At 36.9% G+C, this 19,332-nt stretch overlaps 1 protein-coding gene across 5 annotated transcripts in view; it reads right to left on the bottom strand.

Moving 5' to 3' along the window:
- LOC139939427 (band 3 anion transport protein-like) overlaps positions 1-19,332 on the bottom strand; it is a 115,407-nt gene that overhangs the window by 18,310 nt on the left and 77,765 nt on the right. For 4 of the 5 annotated variants that reach the window (XM_071935324.1, XM_071935325.1, XM_071935327.1 and 1 more), the window contains 8 exons: positions 18,875-19,332; positions 15,564-15,613; positions 14,671-14,846; positions 10,806-10,889; positions 3,198-3,313; positions 2,215-2,413; positions 1,922-2,060; positions 923-1,073 (listed from right to left, as the gene is read on the bottom strand). In XM_071935324.1, coding sequence (XP_071791425.1) covers positions 923-1,073; positions 1,922-2,060; positions 2,215-2,413; positions 3,198-3,313; positions 10,806-10,889; positions 14,671-14,846; positions 15,564-15,613; positions 18,875-19,332 — 1,373 coding nt within the window. The remainder of the gene's footprint in view (positions 1-922; positions 1,074-1,921; positions 2,061-2,214; positions 2,414-3,197; positions 3,314-10,805; positions 10,890-14,670; positions 14,847-15,563; positions 15,614-18,874) is intronic. The other variant, XM_071935328.1, reaches the window with a different exon arrangement.

Genomic DNA, 19,332 nt, shown 5'->3' with positions numbered 1-19,332 from the left:
TTCCCATTCTCTCTTGTCTTGAGCTATTATTCTCTGAATCTCAAGCGGGAAGAGCAGAAATCCGGGGAGACTAATCTTCCGATATACTCAAGGTACAGTAGGAAAAGTACCGAGTATACAGTGCTTATACATCTATGTAAGGGTAAAAAAACAAATTACATTTTTTATGTATGAATGGATGCACTATTGCACATTGTGTGATTTACTTAAACTTTGGTATTTGGGCAAATTTGAATTTTTTTCTTAAATTCAAATTCAACTTAAACCAATAAATTCACAACAATCAACAAAAATAAGAAGTCAATGACCGGTGCATTTTGCATAAAGTGTCATTCCTGTGAAGAGCAAATTAAATTAATTCATATTTTGAATGTATGAATGATATCTTTGAATGCAATAACTCCCTATAGTGAACCAAGGCCAGACTTATTAATACTGTATAACTCAATCCTATTACCTAATCAATATGGAAATAACAAACTGGAAAAAGCACTTACAAATAATCCCATTAGGTAATGGATAGGTTAGAACTGACAACAACTCTTTAAGGGAAGTCAGAACATGCTTGGTAATAATCAGTGGATCTAGCCATTTGTTTGTTTGCTTTTCATTTTTCACGCCTGATAACTTTCAAAGGGACCCCCGTATCCATTTATTTATAATCAAAACCACTCATGATTATTTTACATGGTTTGTACTCAATTTTGTGCATTGTGTGACTGCAACAAAAAACAATTTCAAAAGCAAAGAATGTTTCATTTAATACCCTTTTGATTTTCTATTGACTAAGGCCATGTCTGAAACAGCAACTTCTGCCATATGTTGAAGAATAGGTAGACGTGCGCAATCTAGCCGTGACTGTAGCCAAAGAAGCCAATTCGGACCCGGCCTTACTATGGGATTGTACTATAATTCTCCTTACCCCATTGGTATGGCCGTCAACAAAAGGTGGTAAGAGTGTTGCATTACTTGTTGGTGAGATGCTTAGAGAAGTCTTACGAGGCTCAGAGGTGGCATACATAGACAGACGCCGAACAGACGCCTGGAAAAGACCTATTTGTTCAGTCACATTCCTGGAATCAAGTTTATAGATTTAGACAAGATGAGAGAGGAACATTGTTCATAGGTGTAAAGGTAACAATCAAAGAGCTTCTTAAGCAGAATATGGTGCTTAACATTTTTCTACTTAGCAGCATTGAGCAGGATACCAGTTTCACATGTGGTGCATGTGAAATAGTGTTTTGGCTGGTAGCCTTCTTTGGTCAGCATTTTGTTGTTGTGCATAGCTCCTTTTTATGTTTAAGCAGTTTTATAAAAATTTTCCAAGGGCAGTCAAGTTTGAATTTGTTTCTGCACATGATAGCTTCAGGACTTCAATGCCCAAGTATGGAGAATTGAATATTAATAATTCAGTGGCCTTAGGTACCTTATCCTGATGGATTTAATCCAACCTAACGTGTGTTTATGTTTTCTCAACTCAAGAAAGTTCAGAAACTGAGACAACTGTTTAAATCTTTCTAAATTTGGATTTAAACATCAACATACTGACTTGTTTAAGTTGTTGTTTTTTGCTAAATTTTCTCATGAAAACCCCCCACAAAAATACACATACATACAAAATGGCTACAATTAAAGAACCAAGTTTTTACCAAAACTATTTGATAATGTCATTTGAGACCAGTTTTATTATTTGATATATTGTTTTACTGCTTTAGGGTGATCAAATTGCCTAGCCAATAACTGGTTTCCACCCGCATTGTTTGGTCAGTTCATAACTCAAATCATCCCTGAAAGCGTCTTTGAAACCACTTCTGAAACGGTCTGGCAACTACCTGTAAATAGTTTTCAATTTGTAATGCCCATTCATAACACACAAAAACCCTGCAGTTATAATTTGCTGATTTAATGATTATGATCATACTTCCTGAATGACTGGTGCAGCATGCGTAAAACCATTCCATGTTGTTCTGGTTGAATTAACTCCACATTAAGCATCCCCTCTACCATGACATTGAAAATTGCTGGTAACTGGGTCTCAGGAATATCCAATAACACAAGTCCTGAAAAATAAAAAGGAGATTATTGAGTAATTTTATCTCTTGAGGTTTCTCTTTGGGATCTGTTCGAATCATTGATTAACTTCTATTCACTTTTCTGAGAGTCCTTGGTTTCATAACCAGAACAAATGAAATGCAATTATCTAATAGTATTTACCATGCTCTATCCCTTTGCGTAGCTGTGGAAGACAGTTAAATGTCAGAGATGCAACATGAGGTTTGCCCCATCGGTCCGAACCTTCCTCCCGGTCTTCTTCAAACTTTATCCAACGAGCTTTCTCTTTCCAATGGATACTACTGGCTCCAATCCCTGCGTATTGCTCACTCCGCTGGAGCTCATCTAGCTGCACAAAAAGCTGAGGAACAAAAACAAAAGGTTTTTTATTTTTATTTAGGAAATATGATAGACAAGGCCAGAATATCCTTTGAGTTTATTGTCATACAGTAATAATAATAATAATAATAATAACATCGAAGTCTTATATAGCGCACGTTTCTGCCAAACAAGGTACTCAAGGCGCTGAGTATATACAAACTTACAGAAAGATAGGTTATTATAGTGATGAATTCTGAGACCAATTATTTACTACTGTGGTTTAAAGCTATTAACTAAAAGTATTGAAAGATTCTAACATTTACAGTTAGCTCAGCTTGTAGCGCACCAATGGGTGATTAAGAACAGTAAATAAGAATACTGTTGTATGTTATCCGATGTATGTAAGCACTGTATACTCAGTACTTTCTCAAGTTCTTTGAACCAAACACAGCCTTTTACTGGGGTGGGATGTGAACCCGACCTTTGACATTCTAGAGTAGATGTCTAACCAAACAGACCACCAAGATTGCCCAGTAGCTAGAGGCAGTTTGAATCTTATAGTTTAGCAGCGGGTACAGCAACGGTTTAATAGTTAAGTTTATTCCGGAAAGTATTGAAAAAACAGCGCTTATACACATAGGTCTAAGGGTAAAACCAAATTAATAATGATCTTTATCCCATACAAAATAATTAACATCTATTAAAGTGATAATCAGCTTGAATTTCTTCCGATTCATTAGATGCCTCAAATTTCAAGTTAATTTGCTGATATATTTTATTTATTCCCTGCACATGACAATGAATCAATATAGCTGGTATACTACCTCATGAGGCTTTTGGCTGCGTGCACTGGGGTAACTTAACGTCCTCGAGGATGGTGACGGTGTCTTTAAGATCTTAGATTTCCGTCGACTGATACCCACGTCGTCATAGCGATGACCTTTCAATCAAACAACCCAATAACTAGGATTAATTACGCAGTCCTTATAACCGCAGTCCAAATCCATAAGTTAACAATAAAACAGTCATAACATAACAATTCACAACAAAAACTGCCACAAGTTTGTACTTACTTTCTGGCGCCAGCACATTCACTGTGTACAAGTAAAATGTTTCCATTGTGTGTCGTACTAAAAAAGATTTAAATTATATGTTCAAGCATAATTACCTACTTCTAACTGCAATTAAATTCAAAGTGTAAAATTGTCAGGCTTCCACAATAAACTATGAAGTTAAAAACAAAATATAAAGTGCAGAATTTCTAGCAACATCAGTTCTAACATCTACCAAAGTATGCAAAATGGTGTGTTATTTGCATTTGCATTTGAAATGCAAGTTGTATGTAGCAAAAGTGGAGTATTTTCTGGAGTATACAGTGATTAAAATAACTGTGCTAATCCTTTGCTAAACTTGCAAAGTGTAACATAGTAAAAGATTGTTTCAACATATCATAATCCTTTTGAAAAATAACTCACTAGATAGATTTCTGCATTGCGTCTTCAAAAGTTTTCATGCATAGTAAAAAGTTGGAGGTTTACTTTTTAAGAATCTTATTTGTTAAATTAAGATTTACCAATGTAAGAGTGTGTATACTAATGGTTAAACTACCCAAGATGCTCCGGGAAAAGTATCACCCAAGACTTGGTGGAAAAAATCGTGATAAATATTCATCATGATAAATATCTACTAAATTTTATCAAAGTATCAAACAACAGATTTCCAGTGATTTCAAAAATGGATGCAATAAGAAGTCGTTCGCAGAGTGTAAGACGTAAGAGAAATGTATAGAGAGCAAATAATTAACCTTCACCATCCGATGAGCTGTGGCCACTGCTACTTTCAAAAAGAAAGTCAACTTTTCTCTTGGGTTTGGGTCTGGAGATGGGTACTGAATCAAAATCAGTTAAATCATGTTCTATTATCAGTATAGGGTGGAAAACGGTATAGGTTGATGGTTGGCTGTGTGAGAGTCAGGCAGGCATGCAATAGTGTAGTGCTGTTATGCAAGCAGTCAGCAAGCAGCAAGAAAGTATTGCAGTGAGCTTTATTGACAATTTGATTGTTAAGGTGTGATGAGTACATGTATGCAAATATAGGTCAAAATACAACTAATCAATAGCAATGTCATTTTGACTCTTTGTAAAACCTTTTATAATTCTTTCCAGGACTTTAAGGACTATATCAACTGATTTGAGAGATTGAGGCACTGCACACCTAGTGGTTATTACTCAAAATAATTTTTAGCATAAAATTGTTGTGGTAAAGAGCAATGGAGAGCATTTGATAGTATATAAAACATTGTGAGAAACGGCTCTCTCTGAAGTTACAAATTTTCTGAGAAAGAGGCAATTTCTCACTCAAGTATTAACAGACTTTAGGCCTGAAGTCTTTTATTAGGCATTTGAAAGCTTAAAGGTTTGTTATTGTATGCACATGTTGGGATACACAAAGTGAAAATATTGGTCTTTGACAATTACCAAACGTGTCCAGTGCCTTTAAACAGAACCTTGAACGTATTAGTAAAATATTAAAATATTCTGATTTGAGTAGATAAGGAGACTCAAATCTTTGCACTTCGACATTGATTTAAATGAAACTCAAAACGAGATAGTTCAGTGAAATATAATTAAAGTAAATGTATGTGGGACATGGCAAGATTGTAAAAGCTAGACAATTATTGTGTGCATCTCCGAGATAGAATTTGAGAATAATGTCACTTTAGTTTGTTGAGGATTTAAAGCTAGAATGTTTCCAACAGGATGGAAGGGGTCGGGTGAATATTACCTATTTAGTATTACCAGCTGAGGTTTTCAAGCTAGAATGTTTCCAACAGGATGGAAGGGGTCGGGTGAATATTACCTATTTAGTATTACCAGCTGAGGTTTTCAAGCTAGAATGTTTCCAACTGGATGGAACGGGGTGGTTGAATATAACCTATTCAGTATTCCAACAGCTGAGGTTTTAAGGCTAGAATGTTTCCAACTGGATGGAACGGGGTGGTTGAATATAACCTATTCAGTATTCCAACAGCTGAGGTTTTAAGGCTAGAATGTTTCAAACGGGATGGAAGGGGGCGGGTGAATATAACCTTTTCAGTATTCCAACAGTTGAGGTTTAAGCTAGAATGTTTCAAACGGGATGGAAGGGGGCGGGTGAATATTACCTATTCAGTATTCCAACAGCTTCCCACCTCAGTGGAATGCCGAAGCCTTGGTCTTTTGGGTCTTATTCATTGTGAAGCTGAATGTTAAATTTAATCTATGCATAGCATTGGTAGATCAGAGATGGGCAGAGTGGCTGAACTTGTCTGCTTAGAATAATCAACACATTTGAAGAGAATGATCCAATATTTCTCTTCTTGAATGTGAAAGTGGATTTGATGAAGTAAACCATTGATATATTTCATTAAGTTGGTAGTATTGTCTACAGCTTTCTTTTTAGAAACTGTCTTAAAAGTTCCACTTCCCAGTGAGCTTACATTTGTGTTTTTCTAAGAACATGATATTCATATCATACATCATTAAGGGTCACATTAAACAATGATCAAATTAGTTTTTAACATACGTATGCAACTTGTGATAACTATATTGCTTTTAGCACTTCTGTAATTGTGTTATAAAATTTAGTATGATAGAGTCAATAAACTTGATTCTGATAAAGTATGAAATCATCTACGACCACGATATCAAGTGTCATAATTTGCCAGGGTTTGGGTACTTTTTGTACGACACAAAACATAAACGTCCACATATTTACATTAAACTTACACAGTTTAAAGATATGCTAGTAGAAAGCTTCCCTTGAATTATTACTTGCCGAGGTGCTGTAGTTTTTGAGAAATGAGTAATACAATTCCCCCCCCCCTCCAAAAAAAACAAAAAAAAACAACAACATTGCTCTGTGATTTTTACTTTCGTTTTCCCTCAAAAACTAATGAAGGAGAAACTTCTACCGGTAAATTAAATCACATCCTTCTTTATTCACAGTGAGTAAGGATTCATGTCATAACCAAAAACTTGATCTACAAGCTATAGAGTGACTTGTGTTTGTAACACCAGGTCATCAATGTTCCAAGCTCAACTATCATTAATAAGGTGGAGTCAGCAGAATATGTCACATGCTTCAATAAAACCAAATTGTGAAATGTTTCAATTACAGTTATGGCCTGACAGCAATATTGTAAAGTGTGATTTGCTCAACATGTTTAAATTAAATGTGATATCATTTTCACTGTCTCTCTCTCTCTCTTTCTCCTCAAAATCAATCCACAAATGATGTACTATCGATTTCAGAAATGCGGCCAGGAAACAAATGAGCAAATTCATGATTGTTTTCAACGTGAATTGGAAGAAAAAGGCATCCAAGGTCTGTATTTGCAAATATTTTCCAGCTATCAGCCGTTTTTATAATTCAAGAGCTTGTGTTTAGTGTTTTTGCAGGTTTTGTTTTAATGTGTCTTATGTTTGCCCGTCTTCTAGGGCTGCCTTATCACTTATTTTAGACTCATTACATAGATCTACTAGGGTTAGAGGTGTCTGTCTCCTGAAAACACCAAAACATCACCGATGCCAGCAGGGATAAATAAGTAACTTTTAGTTCTCTGTTGGAATTGGCGGGACAGAAGTATTCCCATACTGTGGTCCGGGCACTGCCATTGTTACCAGTCTTATCTTTTCATCCCATTCTGTGCATTTTAAAATTATGGTGTTTTTTTTTTTATCGTTTGTATGTATAGAGGTGCAATATAAATTTGAGTTATTTGTATTACTCTTATTATCTCCGTCTGGAGTTGTTTTCTGGAGTTGTTTGGACTCAGAACAGAAGAGGTGATGTTAATAAACATCAACAGAAACAAATTCTAATTAGTAAGTTGACATTTTGTATTTAACTGGCCACTTCATTTCAAATGCTTCCCTTACACCACCAGAATGCCTTCATTCTGCGCATAACTGGCCCGAATAATATATGTTCAGTTCTATCTCACTCCAGTAGCAAGACTTAATCATCATAAATGATTTCCTTCTTGATATTGCCCTCAGTTTGGCAAAAGCCTATTTGACATAGCAATACAAGCTACACACCCAGCAACAATAACCAATCATTGTTGGTAGGCCTATACCATACATCAATAGAAGAAAATCCAACAAATCGACCACCTTAATCTCTAACCAAACCAGCATCCATAACAACACACAGACAGATGTGTGTAACAGATTCCAGCCAATTTGCCGCAGAGCAAAACGACAAAAACATATTTTGCGGATTGAATCTTCTTGGATACAATCTTTGTAGCTCTTTTATCAGCTACGTCTTTGGTGAGTGGGCAATGTAAGACAAGGAACTCCCTGCCCCAAGACACAGCTGGTCCCTTAGGATCATTAGCTACATGGAGTTGAACTGATTCTGAGATACTGCTGTACAAAGTGATTGCATTAAGATTTGGCATTAATTGGAAGATCTATTAATCAGCTTGGGTCCTCTGTGATAAACTCAATCTGGCAGGTTTTTTTTGGAGCAGTTCGAGAATAGAGTGGGACGTGCTATTATTTGCAATACATGCTGAGGAAGAACGTTTTAAAATATTATTATTTGGTTTGCGGTAACGACATGTCTACCTTGCAAGTATTCACTACTTGCCAGGCAGATTTGTGATTTTTTTTTTTGAGAACTATAGTCTTGCTTTATATTGTACTACTGCATAGTAGATTTCCTGAATTCAGGAGACTTCTCAGTTCTGAAAAAAACTGTCGCCCTTATTAACTACTACCTTGGCGGAAGGTTTGAAATAGGCCAGGACTATAGCTTAGTGGAACGAGGGGACTTCACTACTGCGGTGTGAGCCCTTAATCTATCCGTTTACAACTTTAAATTCTCAATATAGAATTCTTGCACTTATTTAACAAGGTGAAGTATAACTTTCTGGGAAAAGGGTTTCTATTTGAACTAGCAGCGGTCACTACCTCAGGAGTTAAACTTTGAGGTCAGAACAAAAGTGAGTTGAATATTTACAGCTTAGATGATGTACTACCATGTCACTGGTATTCAAATGTGTAGCGAATATCAACTCAGAAAAATTCATCCATGACACGTGAAGTGAGGTTATGTATTATTTACATACAAGATTAATTGAAGTTTCCAAACAGCAGGATCAATATTTCACAAGGTCTTTGAGAATGATGGTCTTTGACACTTCTTAATGACATCCCAAGGAATATATGACATAGGCCTTAGATCTCAAATTTTAGTATGTATAATGTTATCGACTTTGTTTTGGGGTGGGGAGAGCTACCCATCTAAATCTGAATCTGAACCTGAACCATATACAGCCACTAAAGCATCATAATGGAAATGTCATACACATTTTTTTGTAAATAAGATATTGAAAAAACTTCAGTTTTGGACATTGGAGGAAAACCTTTGTCCGGAAACCAGTGCAGTTGGGTAAGGACTGAAACCCCAATCCACATGCAAGGCTCCTGTCCAATGGGCCATACGGGGTCCCCAGAGGTGAAAGGCAGGAACAAAAAACACTGAGTCAAACTGCCTGCTATGATCTTCAACAAAGCTGGTGCCGATGTCCTCAAAGGAATACCTTAATGAAGTTGTTGCATGCAGATGACGTACATAGCAAGAATATTAAAAGCAAACATGCACATGCAAGAAGTTATACATCCACACCCTGTACCACAGGTACCAAATTCAAAGTAGAAGCACACAGATTTGCTCTGCACAATTGGGTTTTGCATCACACAAAACATTTGCAAGTTAAAAGCCTATCATGTCACATGATGTTTAATTTGTTGTGGTTGTTGTTGCTAATTACCCCCTCCCCTTTTTTGTTGGGGGGAGGGGGGTGGGCAGTGAAAAGCAGGTCACCTATTTCAAAGAAAATATGATTTGTTTTATCAGATAAACTGATGACAGTTGATTATATTAGCGAGCAATTGACCTGACAATTACAAGAATTGTGCTGGTGGCAATGGTGCAGAGGGCATACACAGGGCAGTGCCCAGGGCAGTGTCTATTTCAGCCTGATAAGGTCAAAACCGAGTGTCCACTCAGTGAATTATCTGAGGTAACCTACTTCTTCATCATACAAAGGCCTACTTAAAGTCATTGTATACTTGTGGTAATTGTCAAAGACCAATGCCCTTAAACAAAGTAACAAATCTGTGACAAATTTTCTAAATTGATCATCAAAGTTTAAAGAAAATATTTCCAAAAAAACACTCTCTTGTTGCATAATAATTGTGTCCTTTCAGATGCACAAGAAAATAATAATAATAATCATCACCTGTGTTTATAAAGCGGTTTTCAAACATGGAGGGCGACCTAAAGCGCTTCACATTATAGAAAAAGCTTTGTGCCTAAAGGCTTTCTCGGACTCAAATTCTCGGGTGAAAAATTACCTCTTTCTCTTAATCAACATTACTTCACAGGGGTCGTTTGTAAGAACGTTTTACAACAGCTCTCCAGTGCTCATTAGGCTGTAAGCTTTCATGTATGTCATTAACTTGTGGAGTAATTACCAAAAGTACACCCTGCCTTTAATTGCTATAATAGCATCTTAAATTGTAAAACCGTGACAAGCTTTGGATCATCATTTGATTTGAGATCTTAAATATTTGTTGGCGTAGTCTTCTTTTTTTTGCTCCTTACACTCCACATTTTGATCCAAGGCATACTTTACTCTCTCACATCTTGAAGTGGTGCATGTGTACCGGGTTGGACTAATATACAGGAAGATATAACACAGGTTTGAGTTGACAGACATCCATCCCTCTGTTCCAGTTTCCACAGGATACACTATGCAACAGATCTATACGTTACAGTTCTGTCTTGTTTTTAGTATTTAAGGGATGGTTTTTCGCTTGGTAATTGCAACCCACTTTTGTTTTCCATCCTACATAGCTGTAAATATATAGGCCTACCATAAAACTAATCTATTAGAATTTCATTTCAAAAGGAAGTAGAGTTTTTGAGATATTGTTGAAAATCTGGATCGGTTATGCCATGTAGCCTAAATAGGAAGAATAATCTTCAATTGGAACTCACAATCTGAGAAAAATTACTCTCAGTATTCAAATTTTGGGGTAGAAGAAGTGATACCATTTTCATAACCGCAGTACTTCAAAGTGAAAAGTTTCTCAAAATGTGTTATACCAAAAATCTAGCGTACTTCTCTAATTTGTCCTCCATGTTCTTACCTAGTCAGTTTTTATAGCCATTAATTTTCAGAGTCATACTCATTACCAAACGTATACAGACCCTTTAAAAGAAGAAGAACAACTGCTTTCACAGTTCTGAAGTTGATTAATACAACAACAGAACAGTGGTTTCGAGAGAATGCAGAATATTGACTACGCTCAACCAATGTTTTACCTTCCGTTTAGAAATTAGTAGCGAGCAAATTATCCGGGATTCTATCTCACCTGAAAGACTACTTTTGCTCTCCAGTTGAGGATGTTTCTTGCCGACCACGGGACTTCCTTGTATATGATGAAAGTCAGCCTCTTCTACATGAGCAATGAAATGAAGGAAAACATGCAAGGATATGAAGATGCTGATGATGACATGCATTATGGCAAAACAAATTAGACATGATTGCATGCAATCTAAGGGCCTTGTCACACGCGGCAACTTGGGAGGTAACCTGCTGGTAGTGCATGCTACAGGACGTGTATATTTTTTTGCTTAACCACAGAGAGGAGTTTTGTACTATAAATTGCCAATTCCTGTCTTAAAGGAACATTACAGAATTGGTTTTGCTTGCAAAAATGTTGCTGGCAGTGTATATAAGCACTTTATGTAATCCACCATATATATAAACTGACAAACCTGTAGAAGTTTGAGATCGATCGGCCATCTGGGTCACGAGAGGATAGTGAAAAACCGATCACAAATTTTGCATTGCATTGATGCCGAAACAAAAATGAATAAAACGCTACCTGAGCGATAAACTCCAATCGTGAAATTAGACTATTTGTTTCTCATCAAATATGACATTTCAGACAGAAATATTTCAACGGATGTTTTCTACTATCATCATCATTGGACCGTGTAAGTTTTATGTAAATCTGTGATCTTCACGATTTTTGTTTCTTACCAATTCTGTAACATTACTTTAAGTAGGAGAATACATTATTAATAACTCCGTTGTGGGCACGTTCCATATTGGAGGATTATCATATAATGTAGTCTCATCTCAAGTTAGGAATTGGCAGTGTTACAGTACAAAACCCTCGCTGTGGTGTAAAAAACGCCATTTTTCAGACCATGTCTTATGATCTCCAAGAATAATAAGTGAACATTCAAATGTGAATGGTTTCTCGTCTTGAAGATTGCCTGGAACTGGTTGCCTGTAAATTGCCGCTGGTGAACTGATCTTAAAGCCGTTTTTGTTATCTTTAAGTCAGTTTCAAAGAATGCCTTGATGTTCACAAATAAAACCTTGACAAAATCAGCTGAGCTACCTTCTCTTGGCTGAAAGTAAATGCATAAGCCAATTTTCAATTTGGCGAATTGTTAGCAGATTTTAAACTTGTTAGCAAATTAGTGACACAAGATGGTTTATTGTTTAAAGCAAGCTGGGGCAGCATGTATGCTTTGCATTTTAGTTTAGTTTTTTCAGCAACCATTTACACTAGCCATAAAAGACTAAGTTGGGTTTAGATTTGAATTTGGTTATTAAATCATTTGTCTTTGATTTGACAGCAACTGGAGGGAAATACTTCATTAATTCCTTTGCAGTTTTAAACAAACATAAATACTGGTAACTTCAGAATAACCAATTTGTAAGGGGACAGCTTACAAAATCTTTTTTGTTAAAGTCTGTGAAATGAGACAGCACCTGGATGCCTCCATACAGATATGACAATGCAGCAACTACAATATACAGAGAGATGGTTGGCTTATGGGGACCAGTTAGATGCCAACAACAGGAATTAATCAAGTAGACTTGAAGACACAATCAGAAGTTTAAACAAAACTTTTCAAAACTTAAAAACAAACAATGGAGATGTTATCATTGGTAATTTGATTCATCTCACAGACTTATACACTTTACCTCACCCTTTCCTAAACATATTTTGGTGAAGTTCATCATTTTGAATTCAATAAAGACATACCTTTTAACATTCTGGGCAAAATGTATAATGTTAGCAGTTCTGGGATTAAACATGACCCCTACCACTAAATATGTACTGTATAACACCTGTTGAATGTTAGATAAATACCAGATTTAAATTTCGAAACTATTAATATTCACTTTCAAGTTGATTTTTACTACACCCAATTAATAGCAACTTAGAAAAGGGGGAAAGAATACCACTTACCACAAAAAAACAACTTTGTTTGAACCAGACTAGTTTGTGATAGACTGTAGACTGTGGACTGGAGGCAAAGTTTAAATGTTTTACATGCCCCCCACCCCCCTCCCAGCACCAAAAATACACCCCGGGTACAAATATAAATGAAACAAGAACTAGACAATAATAATCAAACAAATCAAAGAAAGAATTTGAAATACTGTAGACTTATGTAAATGTTGTTAACACACTAGTTATTAGTTCACACTGCAAGCAATAAACACAGTGATTGTGATTAGGATTGTGTAAGGGGTTGTAGTCAAACCCAGGGAAAGATATGATATAAAATACAGGCACGGCCCGAGGAAAACATAAAATGGGGGCGTCTGTGTTCAAGATGAATAGGGCAATGAACCAATCAACAACAGATGAAAAACCTCTAGCTGAGACTAAAGGGTGTTGCTAACAAATGCATTTAAACACCCCTTAAAGGAACACGTTGCCTTGGATCGGACGAGTTGGTCAAAACAAAAGCGTTTTTAACCGTTTTTTATATAATGCATATGGTTGAAAAGATGTTTTAAAAGTAGCATACAATGATCCACACAAGTTTGCCTCGAAATTGCGTGGTTTTCCTTCTACTGTGCGAACTATCACCGTCGGCCATTTATGGGAGTCAAAATTTTGACCCCCATAAATGGCCGACGTGTTAGTCGACGAGGTAAAAGGAAAACCATGCAATTTCGAGGCATGTTTGTGTGGATCATTGTATTCTACTTTTACAACATCTTTCTACCCATATGCATTTTATAAAAAACGGTTACAAACGTTTTTCAAAGACCAACTCGACCGATCCAAGGCAACGTGTTCCTTTAAGCACAAAGATTCTAAATTTAGATTGGTTAAAGTCACTTGGAAGTGGTATTTTTTCAAAATAAAGCTTTTGTCACTAATATATGTGTTTTGATGAGTGGAATATGAATAAACAGTTAACTAAGGTTTTAAAAAATCAGTTCTTATGTTATTTACAAATTTAAGAGTAGACCCCGACCCGAGAGGGCGCTGTTCGTGACGTCAATCGAGGCAGACTTTGCCTGTAATGCGTAGAGTAAACATAATTGCAAAGTACATGTACGGACCAAGTCGTGAGTTTGTACGTTTCAAAAAAATATTTTTTTTGTTTTTTTTCCGGCAATGCCGACCAGATGTATTGCTGCTGAATGCAGAAAAACACTTTTTGACACGTACCAACTCACGACTTGGACGTACATGTACTTTGCACGTGTGTTTACTATACGCATTGCAGGCAAAGTCTGCCTCGATTGACGTCACAAAAGGGGTAGGCGGAGACAGCCCCCCAAACAACTTTATATATTTTTTAAACATATAAATCGTGACAAACAATTACTAAAAAAATTGTTTTATTGTTCGTAAGCATATACTCTTATGTTTGAAAGAAAAAAAATTCTATTTCCAGGTGACTTTAAGAGCATGTCACATGATACATAAAATCTGTCACTTGTCGTTAGTACCCTGTATCTACTTTGCATACTGACAATACTAATACTAACTTCTTAAAAAGGGACCAGGCTACATTTTCCTTCAACCTCATTTTGATTACAGTAAACTGTATGGAAGCAAGCAGGATGTCATGGCATGTCTATATTAGGACTACTATTGACATTCCCAAAAGGCAAGCACAGGAGATGTTTTTCATCTTTACCCTCCATGTGGTGCCGTAACCAATTTTTCTGGTGTGCCTCCCCAGTCCGGACATCTTTCTCTTTTCCTGGCAACTTCAAACGACCTTCAGAACCTTTTCTCTCATCGAGATTTGTCACACCCTCTCCCAACTGAAAGCTCAAGCGAGGCCCGCATTTTTCCTTAGGGGAGATTCCCGTGATGTTTGATTGGTCACCATCATCATCATCATCATCAACCAATGAAAACTCTATACTTGGTTTTGAGATCTTAACACGTATACACTCACTTGCAATGCGCTGTAGGGCATGCTGGTCCAGCCTGGATGCTTCCTCTAGATCGGTGATCTCTGTGAGTTGCTGGGGTGAGCCGGGGCCGTTGTCGGGAAAACCTTCACCATCATGGTTTTCAGTGTTGAGTTGGAGACTATGAATTCTTGGAGGTTTATGCCGGCGGCCGGAAGACCTTCAGGATACCCAAGAAACAGAATCAAATCTATAACTCAATGCTTGTGGTCTTGGGTTCAAATGCCACCCGACTAATGTGCCTGTGATTTTGTTCACAGAGATCGGAAAAGTACTCAGTATACAGCTGCTAATGCACATCGGTGTATACGGGTAAAACCAAAATCAATGCTGTCCTGTAGAAAGTTACTTTAAGGGCTGTCTATGAGTCTAAGAAAAATATAGGTGGAGTATTTTTTTGTTTGATTTGAGATTCCTTGCAATATTGTGAAACAAACAGCCCATACACCTCCCTTTCACGTTACTTTTTTATGCACACTTTTGGGGTGACAATATAAAAGATTTGACGGTGCAGGGTGATAGAGTAGGATCGCCTAAGCAATATTTCTGTGTGGGGACATGCTCAATTCACAATACTTTAGAAATTGCAACTTTGTTATCAATGTGGCAAGTTTCTCCTGCTCTGCGAAAAAACATCTAGAATAACTAGACACAAGTTTTTGTTGAAAAAAAAAACCATGGTGTTCGGTATAGATATGTCCAAGTTAGCAGATTTGGTAAAAAGTAGAGACACATTTGGTAAACGTGTTTTGTGGGAAGTATTTGACAGTTACTTCTTTTTGGCTAAATCTGGCTTCTTTTATTTCTCTCAGCTTTGCCTCATGAAATGAAATAATCTAGATTTAAACTTCAGTCTGCAAATATGAAATGAACCAACCTTTTTCTATGACGATAACTTGCATCACGGGTAAACACAGGCGATAATCTCTGAAAAGAAAATATAGTGTTCAAATGTTACTTGACTTAAAGGGACTGGACAACTTTGGTAATTGTCAAAGACTAGTAACTCACTTGGTATATATCCAAACATATGCATAAAATATCAAATCTGTGACAATTTTGTCTCAAATGGCTCTATGAGTAGAATGAGAATTGTAGCACATAAGTTGTCCTTTGTAAGAGGAGTTTTCCTGTATTTGACATTTTATTTACACCACGTGTTATCTCAATTGAATTTGTTGTTCCTATTGCGTTGTTACCTTTCATTAAAGTTTAAGTCTGCACCCCATAAATTTGAAATGCAAAACTAATTATTTTGCTTTTTAGCCTTGATATTTTTTGGGGTCTGGTTGGGTTGTCTTTAAAAAAAAAAAATTATGTCAGGACCATTCCAACTTAGAACTTAGCAAATGTTTCAAAGGAAATCAAATCTTACAATCATAAGGGGGTCGTTATACAATTTAAAATTAAATTAATGTTTTTCTTGAATGCTTCAACCCTATATTCACTGCTCTGTACCAACCTGGGGCAGCCATCTTTTTAGCCAAAATTAGTACTTGGAGATAATGCCAAACTGATGTAGAAATAAAGTTTCCCACAAAGTATCTGCCTTTGAATAGGCAGATGTACCAATCAGAAAGCACTTAATATAGAATTGAATTTGAACGCAAACATTTTGAAAATGTTTGCTCATAAATAAAATTGAATGGTTGACCCGGTCTCGATGCTGGCTTTAACAAAATTTAATGATTCTTGACGCCTAGTGAAGTTGAATGATCTGATTGACCAGTGAATACTGAACTAGTGAAATTGAATTACTCTTTTTGACTGTTGAATGCTGATTCATCGGAGCATTCGTTTTCAAACAAAATTGAATCAGCCAGGAGTTAAAACAAATGGATTTTTTATGAAATTGGTCGGGAAATGAATTTGAGTGAGGAATTGCGTATTTAACTATGTTACTTCAGAGGGAGCGGTTTCCCAAAATGTTTTATACTTTCGACATTGCTTGTTACCAAGTAAGTTTTTAACAATTGTTTTGAATAATACCAATAGTGTCTAGTGCCGTTAAAGGGGAATTACATCTCAACTAAATTGTAAATTATATAGCGGTGTACATATCAAGACACCTGCCTAGACACATCTACAACTTTGCTGCCTATTAGCATTACACATGCAAGGCATGACACACAAGAATAAATGTTTGAATATGAAAACAAAACATCTCCACAAATAAATGCAGTTCTGCAGGGACAGATATTTTCTTAAACTTCTTGATATTTGTAAGTGTGGTTTTGGGTGTTGATCTTGATTTAACACAAACACGGTATTTCCTAGAAGTGCAAATCTTCAACTTGAAGATATTTTATAAGATATGTGTAAGTGGTCGGATAATCTTCTTCTTACAGTCCCTGTTCTGCCTTTGGCTGTATCAAAGGTTCAAGAACCGAAGTGTCAGATCAATGCACATTTTGTATCTCCCACGAAAATATTGTCATTAGACAAGCAGACAAGATTAAATTTCATTAAAGGAACGCGTTGCCTTGGATCGGTCGAGTTGGTCTTTGAAAAGCGTTTGTAACTGTTTGTTATAAAATGCATATGGTTAGAAAGATGTTTTAAAAGTAGAATACAATGATCTACACACATTTGCCTCGAAATTGCGTGGTTTTCCTTTTACTTTGCGAACAAACACGGTCGGCCATTTATGGGAGTCAAAAATTTGACCATAAATGACCGATCGTCTTTGTCGACGAAAACCACGCAATTTCGACTGATATTTGTGTGGATCATTATATTCTACTTTTAAAATGTAATTACTCAAAATAATTGTTAGCATACAAACTCAATTGGTAACGAGCAATGGAGAGCTGTTGATCGTATGCACACATTGTGAGAAATGGCTCCCTCTGAAGTAACGTAGGTTTTAAAAAAGAGGTCATTTATCCCTGAAATATTGGGTGTGTTCGTTTAGCTTCCCTGGGTCGACCCCAGTCTGCCCCGGTACGTTCGTAAAGCTTTGACGGGGCTCACCCGGGTCAGCCCCTAGTGCCCTGCTTGTGGAGTGGGTCACTTGGGGGTGACCTGAGGTGCATGCCGTCACCAGGAGAGGGCGAGTGTGATCGTTCGATTAGCTCTTGTAAAGGGGCTAACCCGATTGAGCACTGCGGGGTCGACCCAGGGAAGCTTATCGAACGCACCCATAAAAAGGCCTGAAGCCTTTTATTGGGCATCTGATTTATTTGGGTTGTATTTTATTTCATTATTCTCTTGCAACTTGCTTCAATGACCAATTGAATCAAAATTTTCATAGATTCTTTTCTTTTTAATGCATATATTATGTAAGGATGAGAGAATACTGGTCTTTGACAATTACCACAGGTGTCCAGTGCCTTTAAAGTAAACTGATTTTATTGTTATTGTATCACTGAGCTGTAAGGAATTGTTGCTTGTTCCTTGGCCTACATATTTAAAGTTATTGAGAGAATTTGACATCTGAGAACCTATGCAAAGGTAAATATTTAACTCGGATGAAAAACTGTTGATGCTTATTCGCAATTAATATGTTAATATTTATTAGCTCTCCAGAGATTTTGTTTGACATTGGAAAGTGTGAAACTGAGCGGGGAGGTTGACAAACACTCGCTAAGACAACAAATTGTCTTATGGAGGTAATTTATTATGTCCTGAGTGTGGATGTAGGCTTAACACGTCAGGGAATTCATCAATAACTAATCATATAGTGAAAAGATTTATAAGTACACCCAGAAACGTATTGCTGAAATGTTTGGCAATGAGAAACAATGAGAAACAATGAGTTAAGTGTGTTATTTCTTAAATGTGACTGAGGGCAACAGAGGGCACCATGACTTTTGTGCAATAGCCAACCAGATGCCATGATTGTCGTGAATGTTGCCTGTAAGACACAAGCCATTAATATTACCTAGGTAAAATTTATCGTAGAAATGCATGAGTAAGTAACACATATATATTCAAAAAGAAAGTAACACAAAAAAAGGAAGTAGTTTGCTTGTGAGGCTTTTTTGCAATAAATGAGAAGCAAGTTTGCCTACAGTGTGGCTAGTTCTCCCTTGATGAAAGCGCTAATATTGACCACAGCATGTGATTAACTTTTGGGTATCTTAGGGTATGATAAGTCTCACATTCAGGCTAAACATAAACTGAACTCAAGACGAGCTCTTGTAGTAATCACCACATAGTCCTAGTCTGACTTTCTTCTCGACTCACCTTGATTTTCTCGGCTTTTTGCTCATCTGTCTCAAGTTCCTCATGTTGGCTTGTCTCATCATCCTCCTTAATTCTCAATTCCAGCATACTCTCCTTACCACTTCCATCATCTTCACCTCCATCCTTGTTGTTGTCCTCCGATGTATTCCCTGCATCCAACTTTTCCTTCTCACTAGTTCTACTTATTGCTTCGCTGGACGGCGTTTTAGAATCCTCATCCCTGTTTTCCTCAATCAGAGTTCCCTCAGCAGTCCGACACTTTTTTAAGACGGTGGCGCTTCCATTTTTCCCGCCATTTTCCTTGGCGTGTCTGCCTGACCCGTACCTCTTAGAATTTTTGGGGACTCCATGGATGGTGATTGCTCGTCGCCATGGTGACCCTGTATCCAGATGGGGTTCGCAGTAGAGGGAGTTACTGTAATGGGTTCGATGACCTTTGGAGGGAGACGTCCTGTGAC

The sequence above is a fragment of the Asterias amurensis genome, chromosome 7 (genome assembly GCF_032118995.1).
Source record: "Asterias amurensis chromosome 7, ASM3211899v1".
In the NCBI taxonomy this organism is placed as follows: Eukaryota; Metazoa; Echinodermata; class Asteroidea; order Forcipulatida; family Asteriidae; genus Asterias; species Asterias amurensis.
This window is presented reverse-complemented; position numbering and strand designations above follow the sequence as displayed.